The sequence below is a fragment of the Caretta caretta genome, chromosome 8, assembly GCF_965140235.1.
Source record: "Caretta caretta isolate rCarCar2 chromosome 8, rCarCar1.hap1, whole genome shotgun sequence".
In the NCBI taxonomy this organism is placed as follows: Eukaryota; Metazoa; Chordata; order Testudines; family Cheloniidae; genus Caretta; species Caretta caretta.
Genome location: NC_134213.1, coordinates 49,337,751 through 49,365,478, shown reverse-complemented (window position 1 = coordinate 49,365,478; position 27,728 = coordinate 49,337,751). Strand labels below are relative to the sequence as shown.

The 27,728-nt window shown below is 43.3% G+C and overlaps 2 protein-coding genes across 9 annotated transcripts in view; both read left to right on the top strand.

Annotated features, from left to right (window-relative positions):
• Positions 1-8,939, top strand: part of RC3H1 (ring finger and CCCH-type domains 1) — a 107,171-nt gene extending 98,232 nt beyond the window's left edge. For all 7 annotated transcript variants that reach the window (XM_048859594.2, XM_048859599.2, XM_048859597.2 and 4 more), the window contains one exon: positions 962-8,939. In XM_048859594.2, coding sequence (XP_048715551.1) covers positions 962-1,112 — 151 coding nt within the window. In that variant the 3' untranslated portion in view covers positions 1,113-8,939. The remainder of the gene's footprint in view (positions 1-961) is intronic.
• SERPINC1 (serpin family C member 1) lies at positions 3,968-27,728 on the top strand. Of its 2 annotated transcripts, none has more exons than XM_048859601.2 (7): positions 3,968-4,056; positions 18,137-18,512; positions 22,931-23,146; positions 23,509-23,646; positions 24,759-25,152; positions 25,709-25,773; positions 27,137-27,728. In XM_048859601.2, exons 2-7 carry the CDS (start codon positions 18,141-18,143, stop codon positions 27,308-27,310), a joined length of 1,359 nt encoding a protein of 452 aa, XP_048715558.1. In that variant the 5' UTR covers positions 3,968-4,056; positions 18,137-18,140; the 3' UTR covers positions 27,311-27,728. The 2 variants fall into 2 exon arrangements, with proteins under 2 accessions (XP_048715558.1, XP_074987575.1); XM_075131474.1 differs by lacking the exon at positions 3,968-4,056 and adding an exon at positions 12,897-12,962.

Here is a 27,728-nt window from a genome sequence, read left to right as displayed (position 1 = left end):
GCTACAGCTCACTTCATCGGATGCGAATACAGACTAACACGGCTGCATCCGATGAAGTGAGCTGTAGCTCACGAAAGCTTATGCTCAAATAAATTGGTTAGTCTCTAAGGTGCCACAAGTACTCCTTTTCTTTTTGCGAATACAGACTAACATGGCTGCTACTCTGAAACCTAAAATATTAATATTTTTTGCATCCTAACACTGACTCAAATGTCAAGACAGCAGGGTCCTAAATTGCTGATAATAGCATGACTTTGTTGGAGTCTAATGGAGGGAACATAGAGATTATTTAGCTGTCCAGAGAAATTAGAGACCTTCAGAGTAGTTGAGGTCCATAAATTAAATTCAATGATTAATTTAAAAGTAGCCAAACCTCTTGTAATTTAGCCAGTTAAAATATAAAATGAAGATTTCTTCACAATTTTTTTTTTAGTAGAGTCCTCACTTAACCCTTTGTCAGACCTGCACAATCTGCCCTCTTCTACGTCATGAAACGGAAGCCACTAGAGGGAAGTATTAGTACAATGGCCATTTCCATCTGCGCTATGGAAATAATGAAACAGTGACAAGTATCTTGAAAAACTGTTCTGGAAGTTATTTTGGGCGGGGGGGCTACATTAAATACTCTGTTTATGCAATGTATAATTTGAGTGGTAGTTAATTTTATATGTATTTCTTAAAATGGATACTATCGAGTGCTGTTATAGAAACTGTACAGTTTTTCCTTTATAGTGTTGTTTGTTTTCCACTATCCTTAATGTATATTTTTTTTTCTGATCTGGTGGGTATTCATGGAAAGTAAATAGATTTGTTGTACAAGGCAAGCTTGTGCCTATCTCATGAAATAGTCACAGATAGTCATTATGACACCGCAGCAATGATAGTCAGGGCCTTGTTGTACAGTTTGTTTTTTTTAATCAGTTTATCCTCCTTTTCTCCTTCCGCATCCTTCCTTCCACAGTGATGTTCCAAATGGATCAGTCTTGTCGCAAGAGAACATCAGCCTCCTATCAAACAAGACCACATCTCTGAGCCTGTCAGAGGATCCAGAAGGGGGAGGAGACCACCAGGACTCCCAGAGAACAGGAGTTGCACCCACCTCTTCTCCATGAAGTGAGGAAAGCATCCCCCAAGAGTTTCTATTGAGGAGGAGGAGTTGGTAGCTTCCATCACACTTCCCTCTAAAGGTGGTCAGAGAAACGCAGGAGCAGCAGCAGCAGGAGGTCCGGAGGCAATGTGCACGAACACCACTACTAGAAACAAACCCTGCACATAGTTCACATTAATGCGTTTTTTAATTAAAAAAAAATTAGCAGTATCTGCAAGCGATTCAGATTAAATTTGTTTTTGTTCTGTGAATGAACTTTATTTTAATAACTTCGGACGCCTTGGATCCCAGGGCTTTAAAAAAAAGATATTATATATATATACTCTGTTTGATTAATTGTATGATCTTAATGAAGTAGGTTTTTTCTTTTACTTTGGTATTATTACATACCCAGTGTATAATTCCTTACCACCTCCGCTCCCTTTCACCTCCGAACAATGTTGGCTGCCTCCTTATATGAATTTAAAGGTGAATGAGGGACATAGGATGGAGGGAGGTGATGAATTGCAGTGTCAGAAAACATGCAGCAAACATGAGTAGGTTTTTTTAAAATGAATTTCTTGTAACTAGGCGTTCTCCAACGCTTACAATACCTTTCTACTTATAACCATTGGCTTTTAGCCACAGTTGATGCAATCGTCTCAACTCAGTGAAAGCATTCCATAATATCCATCCCACTGCAGCGTGTATCCCCAAGGCTATTATTTAAGCAGTAGCAAAAGGAATCCAGTGTATGCACATTACATTTATTTAACTAGGAACTGATCATGACATTGTATTTTGTGGTTGGGATTAGAGTTCAGTAAAGGACAGAGGGCCTCAACTAGCTGAGACCTGTATGTTTCAGAGAGAGATTGAAGAAATTAGTTGTCCAGCTCCTGAGCCTGAGCTGCTTGGCCAACAAGCAGTTGTCACTGAGCAACATGACAGAGGTACCAAAAAGTTTCCATCCCTTGCAATAGGAAGATAAAAAGAGCGAGAACAGATTTTAAGGAAGCAAAATAACTGAAAACTAGCTTGCAAAGACCTTTTTTCATCAGCCACTATTTAGAAGGATGGAAGTTTCCTTTGTTAGGGCATGGGAAGATAGTCTTTTATAAACGGTCTTTTTTTGAAGCCCAGCCTCTTGCAATCATGATAGTATCCAGGGTTGCTTCAGAAAGAGCATGGACTACCTGTTACGGACCCGATCCACAGCCCACTGAGGTCAGTCAGTGAAGAAACTTCCATTGATTTCTATGAGCTTTGGAACAGGCCTTCCATTTGCCTGTTTTAAACACTATTTCAATTATAGCTTTTTTTCCCCCTTACCGCTAATTACTGAGCGGCTTGTATATAAATAGAAGTCTTCTGATTTTATAATCTGCCACTTTTGGCCTGAAATTTGTTTGTGGTATCAGTGAAGGCTTCTCATGGGAAGAGGAAGAGAACTTTGGTTTACCTGCACAAAACTTGGCATTTAGCAAAAGTAGAGGAGGGCAAGTGTAGAAGTAGTTGTAAATGCTTGGTAAGACCCATGGATACCAGAATTAGACAGCAATGTCTGGAAGTCCAGTTGCTGCTCTTGAGCTTTGCCTGTCACTGCTGCATGGAATCCTTTCAGAAGCGAGCATTTCTTCTCTGTGGGAGAAAAGTTGCATCCAGAAATGCCACTTCAGGTCCAGCAGTAATCCTGCCAGAAGCATTTGGAATACTTCAAAGCCAGGAATTTTTTGTGACCTATGTCATTTGCTCAGTCTCCCAATGGAGGTGGGTAGGTGGAGTTGACACTTGAATGGAAAAGGTTTTAAGAAGTCACAGGCCTTTCAGTTCTGTGTGGTATCATTCCACTGAAAAGTTCCTCTTAACAGGCACAAAAATCAGGGAGGGTTTGCTCTTGCTGCATGTATTTTGACTCTTTTTGCCTGCACTGAACTGAGTCCTTCTGAATAGAAAACTCAGTGGAGAAGAGTCTGTTCAGTGTTCCTCCCTCCATGCCCCCGTGGCCTACTTTTTGTTTTTCTTTCTGGATTAACTACTAAATCAGAAAGCACTGGTTATGTAATAAATTTATTGCATTGCTTTGGTTGGGTAAAAGCAAGAGTTAATACTTTTCTTGTTTAGTTGTTTCTTAACCCTTAACTCCTGCTGAGGTCATAGGAACCTTGGACTAAGCTTTGCGTCCATTATACTATTAATTTAAACAAAATGGGGGAGGGGGAAGATACAGTCCCACTATATTGCCTACCAGTAGAGTGTCCAAACAGAAGACTCTTTTGAGTAGCGATTATTTAATTTGCCCAGTCAAGGCACCGCATTTATATACTATTTCACATTGAATTTGATTATGCCCTACAGACCTGGCTGGTCAAGGATTTGATACACATATTGGCTTGGGATTCGAGCTTTCTTTTTTATTTAAATAAAAATTTATATATATAAATATATATATACATATATACATAGTTATATCTGTATATATATTGGGTATGTTTTAAGAATTTTTTCACATGAGCGCAGCTGTTCTGATCAAATGTCTGATAGGGAGGTAGAAGCACTGAATGAAGATAAAGCATTTTTGGCACACAGCCACACTCTTCGTGCATTCGTGCACATTTATTTCACTCTTAGCTGAACTTTGGCCTCAGAATTGCCAAGGAAAGCAGTTTTGAGGCTTGTTTATTTTTTCCCTTGATTTGTGGGGAGGACTCTTCTCTGCCCTGGATTCTCACCAGCTGCACTATTTCTCCCACTCACACATGTTTACACCCTACCCCTTCCTTGATCATGGTCTCCATCCTTCCGGTTTAGGAGGACTGGACTGGCTTCGCTGAGAGATTATTTCTGTTCCATTCTTCTCCCTGTTAGGGTTGGCTCAGTGCGCTGTCTTGACAGCATGCTGGTGAGTGAGCTGATTCAGGGACCCATGCTGTGGTCTCTACTCCTGAAGTGAAGGTCACCAACACCAGGTCAGCTTTGACTGTGTTATTTTTAAGAACCTTTTTTTTTTTTTTGCTGTGTAAATGTAAACATACGCTCATTTTAGTCAAGATAATTTAGTGCAGTATCCTAATCTAGGAGGGCAAGTGCAGAATGCCAGATTTTCTACTTTTGACTAGAAAACTCTTCTTTACATAAAGTAATTAAAATTATCAAAATAAAAATTGCATGCTACGGCACATTCTCCTCCGCCGTAGGAAGAAAATCTGGAGGGAGCAAAAAATTATGGCCCATTATCTGTTGTGCCAACTAGTTTAATTTCCAGTTCAAAACTGACCCTCTTCTCTCTAAACCAGGGAAAGAAAAATTCTACAGTAAGAACTACTCAGATCACTACATGTAGGTCAGCAAGGGTAAATGCTCCTAAACCTATGGATTAGAAAGAGTACCTTTATGTTGTTTTTCCACCCGTTTGTGCTGTACTTTTTGTGCATAGTGTCCTTGTTTTGATCAGTCTCTCCGGGTGAATGCCCTGTTTGCTCAACATTGTCGTTTGGCTTGTTAACTAGTCTGTTTAATATGTGCAAATCTTATTGATTTTGGCTTTGTTTCCTTTTTCTCCTGCTCTTGCTCTTTCCCTGTGCTTCTTTGGAGAAGTTTAGGTGATAAAACTAGTGGAAATAGGGAACCAGAAAAAGGCTTTAAATTTTCATGAAGATAGTATCTGAAATCCACTTTCTGTGGAAAAATCCTGCCAGCAGAGCTGAGAGAACCCATTACTCTTCAGGTGCAAGGACTGATTGTTAAAGCAGATAACCTACATTCCCATAGACAAGCTATGTTTACTGCCTCACTCATTTCTGTGTCCTGTTCCTGTCCCTGTTACACCAGGACACTGTCCAGTTCAGTTAAATGAAACTGCTACAGCCTGGCTTGGTCCCATCTACTCCAGCAAGAACAGTGTTGGAATACTGTTGGGACACTATCATGTTGTATGGCAAGTAGGGTAAATTTGCTGGTGTAGATCGAACCTTTGACTGCTTGTTGCTAGCAGAGTTTCAACCATAATATACACGGAGCCCTGAAAATGAGACACTTCAAATAGTACGCTAGTCTTCACAATGTCAGACACAAATAGTTGACCCACTAGGAGTATAAACAATTTCATTTTTCCTGGAGTATCATGGGTTCTTTCCTTCTTACATGTGCCCCAGTTCCCCAATCTTAATTGTCGAAATCTATATCCTTATCTTCTGGCTGTTTGTAGGCTGCCCTGCACCATTTCAAAATAGAAATCCTGTGGATCTAAGCACCTTTCATACATGTAGTCCTGTTACCACTTTAACCTCAAATTCTTCAGCTCTCTAGGTTCTACTGGCCCTTGTTATCTCCCTCTAGTCCACCCCTCTGGCTTGCCCATCATCCTCCCTGATTGTGCAACAGTGACAGCTTGCTGCCTCAAAACAGAGCATTCAAATGAATTCGCTTAGCCAATAACTTCTGTGAAGTTGCCTTTTCTAATGGTGTTATTACTCAGTGATGCACAAATGTGATATTGCCCCTACTGGTAGGCAAACAGGGGGTCTGTATAAACGTGGTAAACTGCTGTTTTTATTTAAAGGAGAGCCAAAGACTTGTGCTTTACTTTTTTCACCTTTTTTCCCCCCAGGATAGCCATTTTGATAGTCAAATATTTGTAGAATTTTGTGAGTTGACTGTATTCTCCTGGTAGCAGTTTGCACAGTTAATGATTGTCAAGCCTTAAACATATGTTAAAAGGTGGCTTCAGTTCATCTAGTTACACAATTTGAAAATGGTGTGTTTAAGCACCTAATATATTTTGGAGTCTAACTTTCATACTTGTTCTTTCATCCACTCCCATGCACACTCTCAGCTAATTTACAGGTAGCAGAGAAGGCACTTAGAAGTTTACATAGTTTAAAAAGCCATGTTTATGAAAATTATTCCTTGATTAACATGTTGGATTTTGCGGATTTAAAATTAAAATTTCTAAAAACTAGTTTGCTGCAAACGTGAATCTTTGCTGACTTCTAAGGAAGTCCAGTGAGACTGACATGACTCCTGTCGAGCTGTACCGTTGCTTTAAATCAAATACAGTACAAATACTTCATGCAAGGACATGGTTGCCTACTGAGAACAAGCATTTAATATCTGTGACAAACTCACTGAACTGCAAAGAAGTAGATTGGGGTTTTGAGTTTGATATACAGTAAAGCTGTTTTTTTTTGTTTGTTTGTTTGTTTTTACTACTTTCAGTGGGCTCACTGAAATCTCTTGCCAGTTTATGCTTTTGAAATTCAGAGGGGAATATCTAAACAGTAAAAGTAATCAGAAAACCCTCAGCTTCTTGCTGTTCCCATTCACAAAAGTGTGGAGCTTTTAAAAATATTCTGACAGCCACAGGTCAGTGATAAGTACCAACCCTCAGGGCAGCTTTTTGAAGAGGGAGCACTTTGTCAAGAAGCTGTCTTCAGTCAAAAATTGACTTAAACTTCAAGAAAAAAGCCCAAGAAATTCAGTGCTAAAAATGAGAGCATTGAGTAGCAGTGCTGCCCGCTAGCATCCTCTGTTTAACAAAGGGAAAACAAATCCGTGCAAAAGCTGTTTGAATGTGAAGTAGTACATAGAGTAGTTTAAATGAGCAGGCAGAATAACTGGCATGACTTCACCTACCTAACCATCCATTATACTGATTCCCTTCTTCTCCCCTTGTCTCTAAAACATGTACACTTTCTGCCCCACCTCCGAATATTGGCAGTATTGACAGTGATTGATACTACTGTCCACAAGATTATACATCCCTTTAACATACTAAAATGCTTTCCCTGTCTTGTTCAGCATAGTGATTCAGACATTGACCTGGTGAAAGGCCGGTCATGCTAAATATAATCTCAATTTATATTAAAAATCAATCAGCACTTCTGAGCCACCTTCTAAAGACAGCCTTGGTGCTGAGAAGTGACATTTGTGTCCTTTGCAGTATGTGAGTACATGGCCAAGATGGTTCATATGACATTGAAACTGATTTTGTCTCACCGTAACTTTAATATGAAATATAAAAATTAAATACTGATGCCATCAACTACTTGCTTTCTGACAAAATGGCAGATACTGGGAAGAGGCTTAAGTGCCAGTTGAGTTACCTGTCAAGTCAACTGGTCTGGGGGACCTTATTCCAACAGAGTCTCCTGACACAGGTTCTACTTCATAGTAAAAAAACAGGTGTTATCTGTGTCTTTGATCATGCCTCATCCTTGGAAGCAGTTGATTGTTGTGATGTAGATGGGACCCTAATTGGAGGGGAAAGGAGCATTTAATGTCATTTAAAATGATTGAATAAGTGGTGAGAGCTGTTTCATGCCATGGGAACTCTGAACACTGTAAGCAGAGAGAGTGGAGCTTTCTTTGAAGTCTTCTAATGAAGAAGTGCATGAAGAACTCGGTTCTTCCTCTGTGTACACTGGACTTCCTTCTCAACAGCCTCCCAGTGCAGGTGGGACTTCGTAACACTGTGGCCAAAATGTCCCAACTTGGATGTTGACAGTTCAGCCACCTGAGTAAGTGGTCTGAGCTTCAGTGCTAGTGAGCCCCTGCAGCTTCCACAGAATTAACCTCTAAGTCCATTAGGAGCTGCAGATGCTCAGCCCCTCTGAAAATCAGACATCTTCCATTCAGGTGTTGAGCTCCAGCCACCAGATTCTGGACGCTTTTACCCAATAGATCTGGAGTTACGTAACCAGTTCCTCCTGGTTCTGAAAGTTTTTTGGCCAAAAGGAAAACACAGCAGTATCAACTTAAAAATAGAAAAAAAGTTTTGTCTTGGGGAAAGTACAACCAAAGGGAGATGCAGTCCATGAAAAGAAAAAGTATTAGATATACTGAAATATGTATATGTATCTGTAACTAAAAAACAAAATCCTGTGATGTATTTGATGTTTATGGTATAAACTAAAAATCATTTGCTTCTCTGTAACATTAAAGTTGTTGTTAATTTGTGGCAGATAGTACTCACAAGTCTTTGGCATCCAAACCAGATTGTGTACTGGATAGATCCCACAACTGGACCTATGCAGTGAGCTCTTTTCTAGTTTTTATTAGAGGTAGCAGAAACTTTCTCTGCATGCAGAAAACAGCCTGAGTCAGGAGAGGAGAAATAACCCCCCAAGTAACATAGCCGATCCATTAATAATTTTTATGCCATTCCTTTGCAGCTTCTCCTAAGTGGGCAGTTGCAATGTGGACAAAATAGCCAATAACATGAGACTTTTAGCTTTTCTAGTGTAAGGAATTTCTGCCTTCCCTGTGGCTTCTGCTTGCCAGGTAAGCAGCCTCTGTGCTAAGAGGAGCTTTCCTTGAAGGTCAGCTTATCAGCTACACTGTAGCTTGGTTTATTTTATTTTTTTCCGCTTTTGATAACCGGTGATAGTAATGTGAAGAGCTCTGTTCCCATTTTGTTCCACTCTATGGGGAAGTGGGTATTAGGTGTGGGGGGGAGGGGAGGAGGATTATGACAGTTAAGGGACCGAACACACACAACCACATGCATTCCCACTTCAGAAGCCACCTAACTGTTTCCAGTTGTGGGATTTCTCTACAGAAATACTTTTATTTGTAAGCCTAGTTTTCTTTGGTTTCTTAGGCTCATACCGGTCTCCCCGAGACATTCTGCAGTCATTATCACCTTTTTGGGTGGAATTTATTTTATTTTTTTGTTTTGGTTTTTTAAAAATAACTTTTTAACATTGGTGCATATATGCTTGGGATAGAGCTTGTGTAATTTACCAATCGTATTGATTGTATGTGATTGTGCCCTGCAGAGGTATATTTAACAAAAAAAAATTAAAATAAAATTAAACAAAAATAGGATAATAAAGGAGACCGTGAGATTTGAGTCGAGTCATGAATGACTTCTTGAACTTATTTAGTACTTTGGATAAGTAAGGATGCCTGTATGCCATTCCTATAGGTCAGCGTTGAACAAAATGTCTGTCTGTCTTTCTTTTGTTTGAAGTGGCCTCTTGTTGCTTTTCCCCTTTTTTCCTCCCTGTCAAGAAAAAAAATGTCCTGAGACTTAAAGGGACAGCACATTCCACACTTGCTGATTATTATAAATACTGTTTGTACAGCTCAAAACACTCTTTTTAAAGAGTAGAGATTAAATAGAACATGTGGGTAGAATTCCAAAATTGTGAATTCTGCGTGCACACAGGGAAACTGAAATCTGGTACATGGAGGTTTGGCTTGGGGGAGTTATTGAAAGGCATGTATGGTAGTTAGGTGTCTTTCAGTGTGAGTTCGGTATCTACATGCCATTTTGGGGAGACAGCACAATTTGCCTTTTCTTCCTTCCCCTGTGTTTTAATTCTCACAGTATTCTGAAATTGAAATTTAAAAGTAAAAGCCTTCTGCATATTATGTTGACGGGAAGAAGGGGGTTGACCGATACTAAAACCAAGAGGGTGTCTGGTTGGAAAGTTAATATTTTCCCTTGCGATTTTAATTGGTTTGCTTTGCATTTCTGATTTCACTTTTGTATTAAAAAACAAACCTATTGTGTGTGTATGGTGGTTCTATAAAAAATGCAACATGATGAAATGCTGTTTCCTTCCTCCCTTTTGAAACTGACTCAGACTCATGTTGCTCCAGCATAGTTTTTAAGGCTCCTAAAGGAGGATTTATTTGAACAAGTAGAAAGGGGGTGATTCATTTTGGGGTTTGTAAACAGATGGAAGTGTCAATAAGGTCTTTTCGGCTTTTCTGTCAGCATTTGTATTAAATGATAAACTAATGGAGAACACATTTGAAATATCTCTCATTTTCTCTCGGGATTGAAGTGTGTGGTCACCTAAGTTTGTGTGATGTGATCCTGTTAATCATGAAGCTCTTTCTCCAGTACAGCCTTTAGAATCCTGCAGGGTAGGGAGCTGCCCAGTATCTGAGCAGAGAAGCCTGTGCCCCTTTTTGAAGACTTCTTCCCTTTCCTCTCTGGTCAGGGAGTCATGGCAGGCTCAGGCACAGTGGTAACTCACCTCGAATCCTCTCCTTTGCGCAGAGTGATTTTTGTTCATTGTGTGTCCTCCAGACATGCACAAAAACGGATATTTGAGACAATCCTTTATTGTTTAAAGAGCCTGTGTTCTAGAAGTGCAGGGCTGGCAGTCTTAGGTTTGTAATGCAGTTGACCTCATTGAAATACGTATTTTAGTTCATTTGCTTCAGAATGAGAGTAAGCTTGGCCCCCAACCTGTGGTGGTTGTGCACTCTCTTCTTCACACCCTGCCCCCTGCTGCTTGTTGGCTTTAGCAAACCTACAATAGGCGCAGATTTTAGACCTCTTGAGGGCGGGGGACATCAAGTGTGTGGAGCAAGTTCTTTCTTCAGTGAAAATTCTGTCTTGTCCTACCTGACCCCATTCAGCACAAACCAAGGGCAGCCCCTGTAACTGGCAACTCACTCAGATATTTGTGTATGCTACGTTCATCTTTAACGTTGCACCCCAGTCGTCATTCATCCCATGTCGTGCGCATTTTGTTGTGCGACTGGTAGTGGCTGTGACTGCATTTAAGGTCCCGTCGTAAATCCATTTGTTCTCAGCCTGTTGTTGTAATGCTCAGATTGCATAAACTCCTGTGGAGTGACTAACGCTCAGAGTGCACTGTGCTGAAAGGTGTGCTGCTCATCCCAAATAGTCTGGGTCCCAGGATGCTGGGGAGACCACCCTAAGTGGAAAAACAACTTGGGATCTTCTTTTAGAACTACAGTAAGTGATTAATCTGTTTGATCCCTTAGGAAGGCATCTGTGGTTGCCCTGAGGATTAGCAGTTTCCATGTTCAAAGTGCTTTACGGACCCTAATTAACCCCTACCTTATTCCTTCGAGAGAGAGCATTTATTCTCCCCATTTATGGATGAGATAACTGAGGCAGAGGTCATGTTTATCCAAAAGCAACCAAGGGAATCTGTTGCAGTGGGCTGGAGCATGGGGCTGCTTGAATCCCAGTTCTCTGCTCTAAATGCTGGATTCCTCTGATGTTCCTGGAGTCTCCCTGTCTATGGCTCCCTGCAAGAACCTGGCAATGTGTTGCTGTGCTAGAAAGCATGGCCACTGTTCCTACAGCCTCCTCAAATATCCTTCAATACCTCTTTCTTTTCTCCTCCCGTGAGGAGTGACTGTGAAAGCCTTACTACTGTGCTCTGAAACAGCCCACCCCATTTGTCGATTTACCCATAAGCCACCCAAAATAGGTTCTTTATGGCTCTGCCAAGCGTAAAACAACTTTCAGATGGGGAAACTGAGGCGCACGCACACACCCCACTACCTCATGTGCAACACCCTCCTTGATGTCACTGGGGCCAACATGGTGCTCTGTGCATTGTTCAAAAGTGTGGCCACATCCAAAGGTTTGTAATATTTCAAAAGGCAGTCTGCCAAGGAGAGTGACACACACTAGAGGCCTGTCTGCTCTTCCCAGTTGTAGTGGGGTAGACCTGCAAAGCCTCTTATTTTCTCTGTTGTGAATGGTGACTTTTCTCCTTAGAGTTGAAGGTGGGAGACCTTTACAGCAGTATGGCTGATGCTTCTGAACCTTTGCCATCAGGTGAGAGTGTGAGTGGGTCACCAGTTTCATCTCTCACTTGAGGAACCTGAGATGCCAACACCTGCCCAGTGCAACAGAGCATGTCATCAGGACAAAAACTGCCTGCTCCATAGAACCAGACAAAAAGTAAACGATATTTGATTTAATGCATTTACTAAAAGAAAAGGAGTACTTGTGGCACCTTAGAGACTAACCAATTTAAATTGTACTCCTTTTCTTTTTGCGAATACAGACTAACACGGCTGTTCCTCTGAAACAATGCATTTACTGTGTCAGACACAGGAATAGTGCCTATGCAGTCTTGACATATGTCTTCTGTGTTTTGGGCCTCCCCCAGCTGCAGTGACTCTGTGATCCAACAAAGCACTGTAAGAGCCTAGAGAGAGAAGGTGACTGAAGAGCTCTGTGTAACTCGAAAGCTTCTCACCAACAGAAGTTGGTCCACTGAAAGAGAGCTCCTGACCCGTTTTGTGTCTCTAATATCCTGGGACTAACATGGCTACAACAACCCTGCATGCTGTCAGTTTTAAAAATCAAATCACTTTTGGAGCAGAGAGAGGCTTGTATCCTGGCTAGATGGCCCCGAATCTGCACTATAGTCTACCTTCTGCTAATGTACGCTGCCCTACGTACGTGGATATTTTTTTTATCGCAATTCTGCCGCAGCCTTAACTTTCTAATTGGTGTCATTCCAACACCCACTATAGTGGGAATCTTTGTGACTTTCAGGGTGCATTGGGCCAGGCTCTTAGCCCTTTGCTGCAGGACAGGTTGATAATTTCTTGGTAATACAAATGTACTTTTCTTGTCCTGGTAGGAAATACACATTCCCAATGAATTAAGGGGAAGTGGCCATGACCAGTCCTTCCTTTGGCTATGTTGAAAGTTATTCTCAGTTAAAAGGCCAACAAATGATATCTGGTGAATGTAAACCAATTACCTGATGTTTCTTCCTTCTTCCGTCTGTGTGTTTTATCAGCCAGAATTGGGGAGCCCTGGAGTGTATGTGGAGAAGGTGACCAAACTTTCCCTCCTCAGACTGAACTTTAAAACCTTTTTCAGATCAAACATTGCTTTGTTCAACTCTTTGCTTAACCTTCCACAGTTGGTCATCAACCTTTGACCTCAACATCCCACCTCTCCCCTCCCTCTCTCCCCTGACTTGACTGAGCACTGGTGGACTGGCAGAAATTCAGTGTAGAAGCTACTATTGACTAGCTTTGTGTCTGATTTTTTTTCCCCCTGCTCTAAAGCAAGCGTGCCTGTCACTACGTTGCAGATCACGTCCAGTAGGCGAGGAATCTGAGACACCACAAGGTAAGAGGAATTGGTTCCACAGTCCTGCTTGCTTCCAATGAGATTTTCATGTTCATTAACATAGTTTCTTATGGACTCATCCTACTTTGTAGAAACTTAAAAACTCCAGCCACTGCTGGATTGCTTGTCTGACAGGAATCCCTGACTGTCGTGCTGAGGGGCTGTTTTTGTAGAGTTCCATCTAGGTTTCCTAAAGATCCTGGTTACGCCATGTGCTGCTCACTAGAATGCCTGCAAACCCTTCACTTCTTAAACTGTAAAGTGGGGCAAAATTGTTTCAAGGAGGCTTGGAAAGTCCTGGCTTTCTCTCACTTGTCTCTCTAATAGGCTATGTGCCTCAGAGGGGCACCTCCTTTTCCTGGGAATTTCACAAGAGAAAAGCTCTGGTGGGAGCAATTCCACAAAGGCTTACACTCTTTAATATTTGTTCAGCTTTCAAGCACTCGGAGCCAATAATAGTGACTGATGACTTAGTGCATGTTGTGGAGGGAGCATGTTTGTTAGAGAGTTAGCCATACATTTTTAACACTAATGAAAGCTGCCCTTGTCAGAAGACAACATTGTTGAGCAAAGGTACTGGAGTGGAAAATTACTGGGATTGTAGACCCTGATTCTGGTGGGGGAGGAGGAGGTTGTTTCTAAAGTGCGTTCTGGGTGTTGACTCCTGAACTTCCCATGAACAATGCAAGAGACTGCTTGGAGCCTGGCAGTTTTGAGCTGATTAAGCAATTCTCTACCTGACCCTCCCACACCAGCAAAAAAAAAAATCAAAAAAATCTTACCTGTGGGGGTTTTGCCACTGACTGCAGTCAGACTAGAATTCCACCATCTGTGTTTAAAACATGACCACTTTCAGTTCTCTCGTGGTGTAAGGCAGGACCAGCCAATCTTCTCTGCTCTATTTAGGTTTGCATGCATGCCATTTGCAATGATATCTGAGCACCTTTCAGTAAAGTTTGTATTGCCAGGGGTGGCCCCATGACTGTGGAATTCACTCATAAGAACATAAGGCCATAGTGGGTCAGACAAAAGGTCCATCTAGCCCAGTGTCCTGTCTTCTGATAGTGGCCAGTTCCAGGTGCCCCAGAGGGAATGAACAGAACAGGTAATCCTCAAGTGATCCATCAGCTGTCACTCATTCCCAGCTTCTGGCCAACAGAGGCTAGGGACACCATTCCTGCCCATCCTGGCTAATAGCCATTGATGGACCTATCCTCCATGAATGTATCTAGTTCTTTTTTGAATCCTGTTATGGTCTTGGCCTTCGCAACATCCTCTGGCAAGGAGTTCCACAGGTTGACTGTGCGTTGTGTGAATAAATACTTCCTTTTGTTTGTTTTAAATCTGCTGCCTATTAATTTCATTTGGTGACCCCCAAATTTTGTGTTGTGAGAAGGAGTAAATAACACTTCCTTATTTACTTTTTCCAAACCCGTCATGATTTTATAGATCTCTATCCTATTCCCCCCGCCCCCTTAGGTCATCTCTTTTCCAAGCTGAATAGTCCCAGTTTTATTAATCTTCCCTCATACGGAAGCTGTTCCATACCCCTATTCATTTTTGTTGCCCTTTTCTGAACCATTTCCAATTCCAATGTATCTTTTTTGAGATGGGCCAAACACATCTGTACGCAGTATTCAAGATATGGGTGTACCATGAATTTATATAGAGGCAATATGATATTTTGTGTCCTATTATCTATCCCTTTCTTAATGATTCCCAACATTCTGTTAGCTTTTTTGACTCTTGAAGAATGCATCTGAGCTATAGCCTGGTTATGGAAAAAGCAATGCCTAGACACTATGATGATAGGCACTAAGGCACGTGTCTTTACAAGGGCTTTTAGCTTTGAAAATTTGGACATTAGGCTGTCAGAGACAGCATATCTGTGCCTGTAAATAACCCTGTCCTTGCAGCTGACTGAGAGGTGAGTTGGGACCTTCAGCATGCTGCTGCTCCTCCTAACTTCCTGAAATGGGAGATATGATGCAAAATCAGTCACTGATACAATATTGGAGGAGCAGTTATAATACTCAGAAAAACCTTCTCCAGTGAAGATGGTAGGCTAAAAGTGAGGAAAGCAACAGCAGGTCTGGCTGTCCATGTACACAGCAGAGACCCTTGGGTGCAGATCTCAATTTTGCCTTGACCCCTTACTCATTGCTCCCACTGGGAATGAAACGTTCAGAACGTAGCACTGTGGGTAGCTTTCCTGGCTATTCACCTGCCGCTCTTCATTCTGTTTCTAGGTCTCTCTGTAGCACTTGTCACCATTGCATTGTTTATTATTATGTAAATAATAAAAACGGCTACCACCCTCAAGCAAGATCATTGTGCTAGCCATTCTGCAGACACCTAACAAGGTCATTTCTGCCCTGGAGAACTTGCAGTCTAAAGAGACAAGACTGCAAAGGATCGGAGAAAGGATTATTAGCTCCCTTCTAGATGAGGAAGTGATTTTTGCACAAGGTCACGCACAGTATTTGTGACAGAGCGAGGAATAGAACCCAGATCTCCTGTGTCATAGGCCACCATGTTAACCACAAAGCCACGCTTCCTTCCCAATACCATTTTATCTAAATGCCTTTGAGTAAAAATTGTACTGCCAGAGGCTGCGCTTTCCTGGTAGTGGAACCATATCTATGGAATCACCCAAGATAAATGCATCTCAGCTTGCACCTAGCCATAAAGTATGCCATGCTGGGTTACTGTGGTCATGGGCACTGTGGGAAAACCTAAGAGAGATCCATCTTTTTGCAAAGGCTCTTTATGGAGTATTGAGTCCTGGGCAAGTAGCCAAGTCTCCATTCCTTGTCTTTCAAGCTAGACAGGAGCGTGGTCTGTATGCTGCAGTGCATAGGATATCTGATCAGACCCAATGTTAAGCCATGCAAAAATGCATGTAGAAACCATAGTGATGGAAGCCTTACAAACAGGTGTACCCAATACTGTGCATTCCACTGTGCCTACGCTAGGCTGGGCTGCTATGCTACTGCTGATCAGAGCAACATAAGAAGTGGTGGGATTTATAATCCTTGCACGAGCAGAGGTGTGACCATCAGTTAGTAATAGTTATTTGGCTAACCTGTGCCTTGAGTATGACATTCTGATAGCCCCTTTTCTGCTTGGCCTGATCTTCCGATCAGTAATACTGACATAACTTGCAGGGGCACAGTGAGTGTTAATGAATGTAAAGTGCATTGAGCTCCTCAAACAGCGATTGGCACTGGGTGGGCACCTCTGTTTAACACCTTGTAGGACTGCCTAAAAGATCATTTTACTGTCCCCTCACTCTGCTGACTTGGTATTTTCCATGTTAGTAACTTTCAATAACATAAAGTTGAGCTGGGACTGAGCATGGAGCTCATCTCTTGCTAAGGACTAGGAAAATGTTTAGATTAGAGCTGTCAAGCGATTAAAAGAATTAATTGTGATGAATTGCGTGGTTAATAATAGAAAACCATTTATTTAAATATTTTTGGATGTTTTCTACATTTTCTAATATTTTGATTTCAATTACAACACCGAATACGAAGTGTACAGTGCTCACTTTATATTTATTTTTAACTACAAATATTTGCATTGTAAAAAACAAAAGAAATAGTATGTTTCAATTCACTTAATACAAGTACTGTAATGCAATCTCTTTATCATTAAAGTTGAACTTACTTTTTGTACAGAATTCTACATTTGTAACCTCATTCAAAAACAAAAGACTCTAAAATTTTAGAGCCTAGAAAGTCCACACAATCCTACTCTTTGTTCAGCCAATTGCTTGGACAAACAATTTGTTTACATTTGCAGGAGATAATGCTGCCCGCTTCTTATTTACAATGTCACCTGAAAGTGAGAATGGGCATTCGTATAGCACTGTTGTAGCTAGTGTAGCAAGATATTTATGTACCAGATATGCTAAAGATTCATATGTCCCTTCATGCTTCCAGAGGACAGCGTCCAAATTAGTGAGGACCAATGCATGTTCACTTTCATCATCTGAGTCAATGCCACCAGCAGAAGGTTGATTTTCCTTTTTGGTGGTTCGGGTTCTGTAGTTTCCACATCAGTGTGTTGTGCTTTTAAGACTTCAGAAAGCATGCTTCACACGTCGTCCCTCTCAGATTTTGGAAGGTGCTTCAGATTCTTAAACCTTGGGTTGAGTGCTGTAGCTATCTTTAAAAACTTCACATTGGTGCCTTCTTTGCATTTTGTCAAATCAGCAGTGAATGTGTTCTTAAAATGAACAACATATGCTGGGTCGTCATCTGAGACTGATATAACATGAAATGTATTGCAGAACACGTGTAAAACAGCAGGAAACATGCAATTCTCCCCCAAGGAGTTAAGTCATAAACTTAATAATGCATTATTTTTTAAACAAGCATGGTCAGCATGGAAGCATGTCCTCTGGAATGGTGCCCAAAGCATGAAGAGGCGCATGAATATTTAGAATATCTGGCATGTAAATACCTTGCAATACCAGCTACAAAAGTGCCATGTAAATGCCTATTCTCACTTTCAGGTGACATTGTAAATAAGGAGGGGACAGCATTATCTCCCATAAATGTAAACAAACTTGTTTGTCTTAGCAGTTGGCTGAACAAGAAGTCGGACTGAGTGGACTTGTAGGCTCTAAAGTTTTACGTTGTTTTTGTTTTTGAATGTAGTTATGTAACCAAAAAAATCTACATTTGTAAGTTGCACATTCACAATAGAGATTGCACTACAGTACTTGTATGAGGTGAATTGAACAATACTGTTTCTTTGGTTTATCATTTTTACAGTGCAAATATTTGTATTCAAAAATAATAATATAAAGTGAGCACTGTATACTTTGTATTGTGTGTTGTAATTTTTGAAATCAATATATTTGAAAATGTAGAAAAACATCCACAAATATTTAATACATTTCAATTGATATTCTATTGTTTAACAGTGCAATGAAAACGGCAATTAATTTTTTTAATCACAATTAATTGTTTTAAGTTAATTGTGTGAATTAACTGTGATTAATTGACAGCCCTGAGGAATGGAATGATTTCCATATGAAGATTGCAGTCGGACTAGTGAGTTTGGAGAGGAGACTGATACAATGGCTGTTATGTCCATGAGTCCATTTGGAGGGATGGCTCATGCAAGGCTTGCAGCTGGATTGTAACTTCTCTTTCTGGTTTCAGGAGGATGCATATGTTCCTGTGGTTGATCATCAGCCTCTGGGGTGCAGTAACTCCTCAGTACCACCCTGTGGAAGATATCTGCACTGCAAAGCCAAGGGACATCCCAGTGAATCCCATGTGCATTTACCGTAACCCTGAGAAGGTGAGCGAGGGGCTAGGGTCGGAGCAAATGAAGGAGAAGATCCCAGAATCTACTAATCCTCGTGTCTGGGAGTTATCGAAGGCCAACACCCGCTTCGCCACGGAATTCTACAAATACCTGGCAGACTCCAAGAATGACAATGAAAACATCTTCATGTCACCCCTCAGCATCTCCACAGCCTTTGCAATGACCAAACTCGGTGCTTGCGGTAACACCCTCCAGCAGCTCATGGAGGTGAGTGGCACCACCTCAGCCTCTTCTAGTTGCTATCCTAGCAACTGAAGTTAGGGCAAGGTTACTAAAGGCTGGCTGCCAGCTGTTTGTTGGTGATAAAGCTCTCTCTAGGGCTCCTTCACTCAGGACATTTCCCTGCTTAGAGAGAAAGACCTCTTGGCTAAACAAGCCCCTTGTCAGGACACCTGTCCTCGTGGAGAGCACTGCAGGAAGCTCCAGGCTGGCTTTCCTCTGGTCTGTTGGGAATCCCAACTCCTGTAGCTCCAATTGTTGAAGTAAATTCTTCAGTTGCACTCTAGGTTCGGGCCTGTTGGCTCCATATGGAGGAGCGGGAAACTCTTCAAGGGGCACCGAGGAGAAGGCAAATACTTGGCTCCTAGTGGACCTGACAATGTGTAGATAGGCAATGTTAACATGCAGGGATAGATCATCCTTGTGCTGAAAACTGAGGGAAACCAAATGAAACCTGGGCATGGGGTTAGTGTTAGAGTTCCTCCCCCTTCCTACAGCAGCCCAAACTCAGGATGCCCCTCTCCGGATAAGGGAAAAGAACTCTCCTATCGCTCCATGGAAATGCTGCCGGACAAAGGCTGCCTCCTGGAATGAATAAGATGGGTGGAGACCACAGACTAAATTCTGAGTTCAGACATCATAAATTCACAGCATCACCCAATATCCAGGAAGCTGAGTCCTTACTGATCTCAAGGCACTTAGAAGATCCTCAGTGCAGTTATCACAGTCTGTGCCTGCCCTAGGGAAATCTATGGTGCTAACCACGGAGTGGTCCCACCAGTGTGCTTCTAATGAACCTCAGGGTGATCCAGCTCCCATTGAAGTCAATGGCATAAGCCCCACTGATGCTAACGTGGCTGGATTCAGCCCCTTGTGAGCTCACATGTGCAGGCTAAGCTAGCACCATTTGCAGTAGACTAGCAAGATAGGCTCAGTGTCTTCACTTTGCTAGGAAACCCATTAGCAAAAATATGAATCAATGAAAAGGTGCCTGAGGCATCTCCCTGGAGCCAGCTCAAGGGCATTCTCCAGATCCGCACCCAGTTGTTGCCGGGTGGTGACTCTCGGGTGGCCTGAGTGAAATGAGCTTCTATCAGCATGAGTGTCTCTTTGGAAAGTCTGACAATAAAGCTGACACAGGGCAGTCGAAGTGAGGAGCAGGTTTTCTGGTTCTCACAGTAGCCAGAAAAGGGCACTTTTAGGCATGTGTCACTAGACTGTAAATCTTGTGACTTTCAGGGTCTCTAGTTCCCTACTGGGGCCATGGCAGTGTTAGTTTTCAGAGGGCTCCTCCATAGCGTGTATGAAAGCTCCATGGGATAGAAAACAATGGAGGGGAGTGCAGCTGAGAATATAAATGGCTTGTGCCCATTTTTATTTGGCAATAGATCTCTAAGCAGAAGTTACTGCAGCAAGGTAAGGGCTCCTGCCTCATGAGTAAATGATTGCATGGGCTGTAACAAAGCAGCAGTTCCAGAAACAAGATCCACCCATTACCCGAATGGCAGATTGTTTGAGCCCCCAATTATAATTGGGATTCTAGCTTGTTCATTTTGCTTGTACTGCTCCGCTTTGACTAACCAAGTGAGAGGTGTGCTCTGGGCACAGGACTGTGAGCCAGATGTGCTAGTCCTTCGGCTGACACCAGTTTCCTCTGTAGCAGAGTCATATGTCTAAAGTACCTAGATGCACCCCCATTACTGTCGTATCTGAGCACCTCACAATCTTTAATATATTTATCCTCCCAACGCGCCTGTGAGATAGGGAAGTGCTGTTCTCCCTTTTCAGAAGGGACACCGAGACCCAGGGAGGTTAGGGCTTTGCCTGGGAAAGTTATACTGGTGTAAACAAGGAGATGTGAATTTAAACCACTATTGTTACACTGGTTTAACACCCCAGGTGGACTCTTATGCCTGAATAAGCATGTCCACATGGATAATTACACTGGTAAAAAGAAAAGGAGGACTTGTGGCACCTTAGAGACTAACCAATTTATTTGAGCATAAGCTTTCGTGAGCTACAGCTCACTTCATCGGATGCATTCAGTGGAAAATACAGTGAGGAGATTTATATACACAGAGAACATGAAAAAATGGGTGTTATCATACACACTGTAAGGAGAGTGATCACTTAAGATGAGCTATTACCAGCAGAAGAGGGGGGCAGAGAAAACCTTTTGTAGTGATAATCAAGGTGGGCCATTTCCAGCAGTTAACAAGAACGTCTGAGGAACGGTGGGGTGGGGAATAAACATGGGGAAATAGTTTTACTTTGTGTAATGACCCATCCACTCCCAGTCTCTCTATTCAAGCCTGAGTTAATTGTATCCAGTTTGCAAATTAATTCCAGTTCAGCAGTCTCTCGTTGGAGTCTGTTTTTGAAGTCTTTTTGTTGTAATATTGCGACTTTTAGGTCAGAGAGCGAGTGACCAGAGAGATTGAAGTGTTCTCCGACTGGTTTATGTATGTTATAATTCTTGACGTCTGATTTGTGTCCATTTATTCTTTTACGTAAAGACTGTCCAGTTTGACCAGTGTACATGGCAGAGGGGCATTGCTGGCACATGATGGCATATATCACATTGGTAGATGTGCAGGTGAACGAGCCTCTGACAGAACGCCACTAGCTGTCACCTTCAGCCCCCAACTAAAACTTCTCCAACGCATCATCAAGGATTTACAACCTATCCTGAAGGACGACCCATCCCTCTCACAGATCTTGGGAGACAGGCCAGTCCTTGCCTACAGATAGCCCCCAACCTGAAGCAAATACTCACCAGCAACCACACAACAGAACCACTAACCCAGGAACCTATCCTTGCAACAAAGCCCGTTGCCAACTGTGTCCACATATCTATTCAGGGCACACCATCATAGGGCCTAATCACATCAGCCACACTATCAGAGGCTCGTTCACCTGCACATCTACCAATGTGATATATGCCATCATGTGCCAGCAATGCCCCTCTGCCATGTACACTGATCAAACAGGACAGTCTTTACGTAAAAGAATAAATGGACACAAATCAGATGTCAAGAATTATAACATTCAAAAACCAGTCGGAGAACACTTCAATCTCTCTGGTCACTCGCTCTCTGACCTAAAAGTCGCAATATTACAACAAAAAGACTTCAAAAACAGACTCCAACGAGAGACTGCTGAATTGGAATTAATTTGCAAACTGGATACAATTAACTTAGGCTTGAATAAAGACTGGGAGTGGATGGGTCATTACACAAAGTAAAACTATTTCCCCATGTTTATTCCCTCCCCCCCGCCCCCCCCACTGTTCCTCAGATGTTCTTGTTAACTGCTGGAAATGGCCCACCTTGATTATCACTACAAAAGGTTTTCTCCTGCCCCCCCCCCCCGCCCCGCTCTCCTGCTGCTAATAGCTCATCTTAAGTGATCACTCTCCTTACAGTGTGTATGATAACACCCATTTTTTCACGTTGTGTGTGTATATAAATCTCCTCACTGTATTTTCCACTGAATGCATCCGATGAAGTGAGCTGTAGCTCATGAAAGCTTATGCTCAAATAAATTGGTTAGTCTCTAAGGTGCCACAAGTACTCCTTTTCTTTTTGTGAATACAGACTAACACAGCTGCTACTCTGAAACTGTAATTACACTGGTATGATTACAGTGGTGTGACTATACTGGTGGTATAACTAGAAACATTTCCTGGGTAGACAAACCCTTAGTGGCTTGCCCAAAGTCATGCAGGAATCCTGCAGCAGAGCTGGGAACTGAAACTGGGTCTCCCAGTTTCCCAGGCTAATGCCCAGGGTTTAAAAGAATCCAGGTCTCCTGATTCCATGTGCAGCAGCCATAAGGGCTCCATTCACTTCCTGAAAGGAGAGAGGGAGGATGGTTGGTGAACGAGAATTGTGAGGCTGTTCTTAATGTAAGGTAGAGGCTTAAGAGGGTAGAGAGAAGGGATCAGGCAAAAGAGACAATTGGGGAGGAGGCTGGGTAGGGTATAGTCTGAGCGTGGGAGGGGAGACATCTGTGCTTTGAAGGGGAGGAGGAGAAAGAGGAGCAGCCGTATGATTTTTATATAGACATTTTTCTTTGTTAAATGGTGTTTGTATTCTGGACATTTCAAAGTCTTGTTTCTGCACAACTGCACCCAGCTTTCATGGAGAGAGAGAGAGGGGGGCTCAGCTGCAAAGTTTGTGGATGTGTCTAAACTCCACAGATCTAAAATCTCCAGACCCTATCCAGGGGGTTGGATCAGGCCTATCTCTGCTTCCATGTGAATAAAACCAAACAAACCAAGAGCTCTCATCAACTCCAGAGTGAGTGGTCCTGTGTCTGTGGAGTTAATGAGCGGTCATCAGCCTGTCGCTACAGGAAATGGGGAGCCAGGTCTGGGATTCCTTCTCACTCCTTTGGTTCCCTAGGTTTTCCGGTTTGACACTATTTCAGAGAAGACATCTGATCAGATCCACTTCTTCTTCGCCAAGCTGAATTGCCGGCTTTATAAGAAGGCCAACAAATCCTCAGAGCTGGTGTCGGCCAATCGTCTCTTTGGGGAGAAATCTCTGACCTTCAATGAGACCTACCAGAACATCAGTGAGGTGGTTTACGGAGCCAAACTCTGGCCTTTGAACTTCAAAGTGAGTCCGAAGGACTTTAGTTTCTATCCCTTTCCAATTCCTTGTGCTGTTGATAAACTCTCTCCCTCACCTCGCTGGAGCGGCCTAATGGGTGCTGTGAACCAGGGGCACAGGGCTGCATGTGACTGAGTGTGCTTGAATGCAGCACAGGTTTGCTAGTGACCAAACCTGCATTAAGCTCAGATTCTGGTTTATCCATTTACAAGCTTCTGACTTCTGAGTACTGCAGCACAGTGCTCGGAACACATGGTCTGCACTGGGAACATGTCCCGCCAATTATTGGTGGCTGCCTCCTACAGAGAGAGACAATGGGGTGTTGAAAATCCCCCATATAATTTATTGTTTTGGGTTCCTTCCTCCAGGAAAAGCCGGAGCAGTCCAGGACTCTAATTAATGAGTGGATCGCTAATAAAACTGAGAAGCGAATTACTGATGTGATCCCTGAGGGAGGCATTGATGACCTCACTGTCCTGGTGCTGGTCAACACCATTTACTTTAAGGTACAGGAAACAACCCTAGGGAAATCTGCTCCCCTAGGGAGAGAGGGGGTCTACAGCCAGGCTTTGGGTGAGGTGATGAGAAGTCAGTAGATCATTCTCCTAACTCAGACACACTGAAGCTTTAAGAAATGAAGATGCTGGCTCAGACCTGTCAGCTGTGATGACTCGTGTGAGAGTCAAACAGGGAACAGCAGTGAAAACCCAAACACACCAACATTGGGACAGAGGACTGAAAAGTGAAGTTCAGTATAAGGTAGAGAGGGATGCAAACCAAACCAAAAACCTGGACCTTCCCATCCCTGATCTGTGTGTGTTGTGGGGAGAGGTCTGGAATCCAGAGCAGAATTCTTTGGCTGGCCTTTATTTGGGTTGTGCCAAAATCCCAGATCCAAACACCCTTAAGATATGGAAAGGGTCTGAAATTTGAATCTAGCTCCAAATTCTGCAGCCCAGAATGTACATATGACTGGTCTGATTTCATTGCCCGAGCTGGGCTGAGATGCACAGTCAACAATCATCACAACTGGGGACAAGCCAGTGAGTTCTGTACGTTAATTCTGTTTCGGGGAGGTAGTGGGGGGGGCTGAAGAGCATCCTTCTGGGATAGGGGAGTTGTCCGTTCCCTAACCAGCTCTGCCACTGAGCTGCTATGTGGTGTCACCTAAGTCACTTAGCCTCTCTGTGTCTGTTTTCCTATCCATAGCCCCCTCCCCACCGTGGGTTGGGAGGAGGTAGAGAGGCTAACCTCATTGTTCACCACAGAAATCCAAAGCACTATTCATCACAACAGTGGGGAGCCAGCTCCTTCTCTCACAAAACTTTGGGGAATTCAGGTTGATTGGGACCTTGATCTCGGTTTGCTCATGAAAAATGGAATCCTTATTGAAGTTTTGCAACAGCCAAAACTGCCCCTCGTCCTGCCCATCTCTAGCATGAAAAACAGGAGGTACTGCTAGTAACAAATGGGAAGCCAATGATGATCCAGAGAGTGTCCCTTTCCGAAGAGGGGAGAGAACTGCACTGGTTCCCCATGGCTCAGCATGCGCTGGGCCGTGGGGCTCGGATTCTCTCATCTGTGGCTGATGACTGTCTGTCTTACCATGGTCCCCTAGGGGCACTGGAAATCGCAGTTCCTTGCTCAGAACACAAAAAGGGATAAGTTCTATAGAAGTGATGGCCAGATCTGTACCACCCCCATGATGTACCAGGAGAAAAAGTTCCGTCACGTCACCGTCCCCAGCGACCATGTGCAGGTGCTGGAGCTACCGTACAAAGGGGATGACATCACCATGGTTCTCATCCTGCCCACCATGGGCAGTTCTCTTGGAGAAGTGGAGCGGAACCTGACCCCAGAGCAGCTGCAGAGCTGGCTGGGCTCTATGAAGGAGATCTCGCTCTCTGTCTACCTCCCCCGCTTCCGCATTGAAGACAACTTCAGCCTGAAGGAGAAGCTGCAGCACATGGGGCTGGTGGATCTCTTCAGCCCTGAAAGTGCCAAGCTGCCAGGTCAGTCCTGTCAGGTTCCCACACTGAGAGCAGGGGCAGGGAACTGAAATGAAGCAGCACCCTGTGGAGAGGGGCCAAGTATTTTAAAGCAGTGCTAGAATTGTAGTGGCTTCTCCACTGAGCTGCGCACAAGTGTCCTGATCACAAAATCCAGTGTCACCACTGGGGCAAAGTCCCCGCTGATCCTAGGGGTGGCCTGTTTGGGTCAGGGTTGAATCTACAGAGAAATTGTCAGACTGGCATCTTCCACCAGCACTAAACTTGCCTGCAAAATATTCAGTGCTAAGGGCCCAAATCTACCCTTATATACGAACACTTAGGATTTCCACTGAAGTCACTGTGGGCCCAATGCAATGGCAGCAGGGCAGAATTTGGATCTTTAGCTTGACCCTTGTCCTCATTTCATTTGCCCTTTCCCCATTAGTGTCATCATCTGCCTCAAACTCCCTCTGGTGTGAGAGCAAAATGTTTTGGTGCTCGGGGTATTGTCTTCTCAAAAAGCTGTTCTTGAAGTTCCCTGTCTGTTTATGGCTTGTTGGTTTGTTTGTTTTTTTAGGCATAGTTGCAGAGGGCCGTACAGACCTGTATGTGTCTGATGCTTTCCACAAAGCCTTCCTTGAGGTAAGCCTTGCTTTCCAGTACTCTCCTGTGGTTTGTTTCTTTTAATGTAACTTTTTGTTTAGTCTTTTTAACAGCAGCAAAAACCTTTTCCTTCCCTTCTCTCCCTTCTGATAAACTTAAAATTGTGCCACTAATTTCCAATCTAAGCCTGTGACTCTTCTGGGTTCCAGTCTGTGGCAGGTGAAGATAAGGCACCAAAACCACCAACAATTGAATTCCAAAGCCCAACAGCACAAAGTAGAATGTGTGGTTTGGAGTCTGTAAAGAACCTAGGACCTGAGCCAAAGCTTGTTGAAGTCAAGTCTTCCCATTGACTTCAGAGGGCTTTGGATCAGACCCCTACAGCATTGTTGGGCCTATACAAGAAATACCCTGTAAGGCTGGCTGCCAAAGAAAGGGGGTGGGGCAGAGAATCCAGGGTTTTGGCAGGGCAACGAATTCAATGTCATCATTTTAGTTAGACGGTTTTGACCTGCTGCTTTAATATTAAAGTTGTTTGTCCTGGGAAGTTATGAGACAACAAATATCCTTTTACTTAACAATAAAACTTGCTTAAAAAATTTCAGTAGCCAGTGATCGTGATGCTGGTCTTGCTTCCACACCTAATGTTGCAGATTTAGAACTTAGGAGAATCTAGAGACAGAGAAGGATGCATCTAAGTCAGCTAGGCTCAGATTCTTAAAAGTACCCGGGCGCTGAACTCCCACCAAAACCAGTAGGAGTTGAGTGCCCAAGAACCTTTGAGAGTCTGGGCACTAGTCCCTCATCCCCCTGTTGTTGCAGGATTGTCCGTGTATTGACGAGAATAGCACAGGTGGTTTGTGGGCCTGTTTTTCAGTCATGCATAGGCCCTTGCGATTTGCACAGGACCATACTTACCCATGTGCTGGAAATCATGGGGTTACACATACGCATCAGAGTTTGGAAGCAGATGAGTTTGAAAATCTGGCCTCTTAGGTCCGGATGCATGGAGTGTTAACCAGGTGTAAAGGACTGTCTCATGACTTTCACATAAAATGATGCTTGGGTATTCTTCTGTGTGCTTCAGATCCATAAAAAAATGGGGGAACCCTTTTAAAACAGCTCCTTGAAAATCCTCTGTTAACTGTAGCAGAGGGGGCGGGTGCTCTGTGGTACCATGTGGAGAAGCCTGGTGTATCCCCTGCAGCCAGCAGGGCATGGGAGCTCTGCACCCAACGTGCCGCTCCTCTCACAAGTGGGAGTGAGCGTTTCACAGCCAGGTGACTGACTTTTCTCTCATTCACTCCCAGCCAACCTGGAAGTAAGGGGGTGCTGCAACATGCACATCTGCCCTGTGTACGTGAGGACTATATGTTAATCCCATCTTCTGTCTGATCGGCAGGTGAATGAGGAAGGCAGTGAGGCAGCAGCTTCTACCGTAGTCATGATCTCGGGGCGTTCATTTCCCATGAACAAAATGGTCTTCAATGCTAACAGGCCCTTTCTGCTCCTCATCCGGGAAGTTGCCATCAACACCATCATCTTCATGGGCCGAATATCCAATCCCTGCCCTTAAGGAGTCGTGGCCAAGTCCCAGCCTCTCTGTCCCCATTGGTATCCAGTCAATAAAATATCCTCTCCCCATGTCTGTCTCTTACGCAGCATTTTCTGCAGTATTGCTAGTCAGCAGTTTGGAAGGCCCAGCTTTACTCAGGGCAGCTGTCCTGTTGTTTGACAGAACCCTTACTTAGGGACTGTAACCTGTTAAACTGTTTACCCCCTTGCTGTCACAGTCGGGCGAGGAAGGGTGATGCATCTAAGGTGATGTTCTCTCAGCACCAGAGGAAGTCCCATCCTGCATTCTCCCTGTTAAAAGGAGGTTGGATTCTCCCAGTATTTTGCACCAATATTTGTTGTGTATTGCTGTCCTCATTCAGGCCTCAACTGTAACTCTGATCACAGCTTCCATTAAAAAACAATCCAGCAAACTAAAA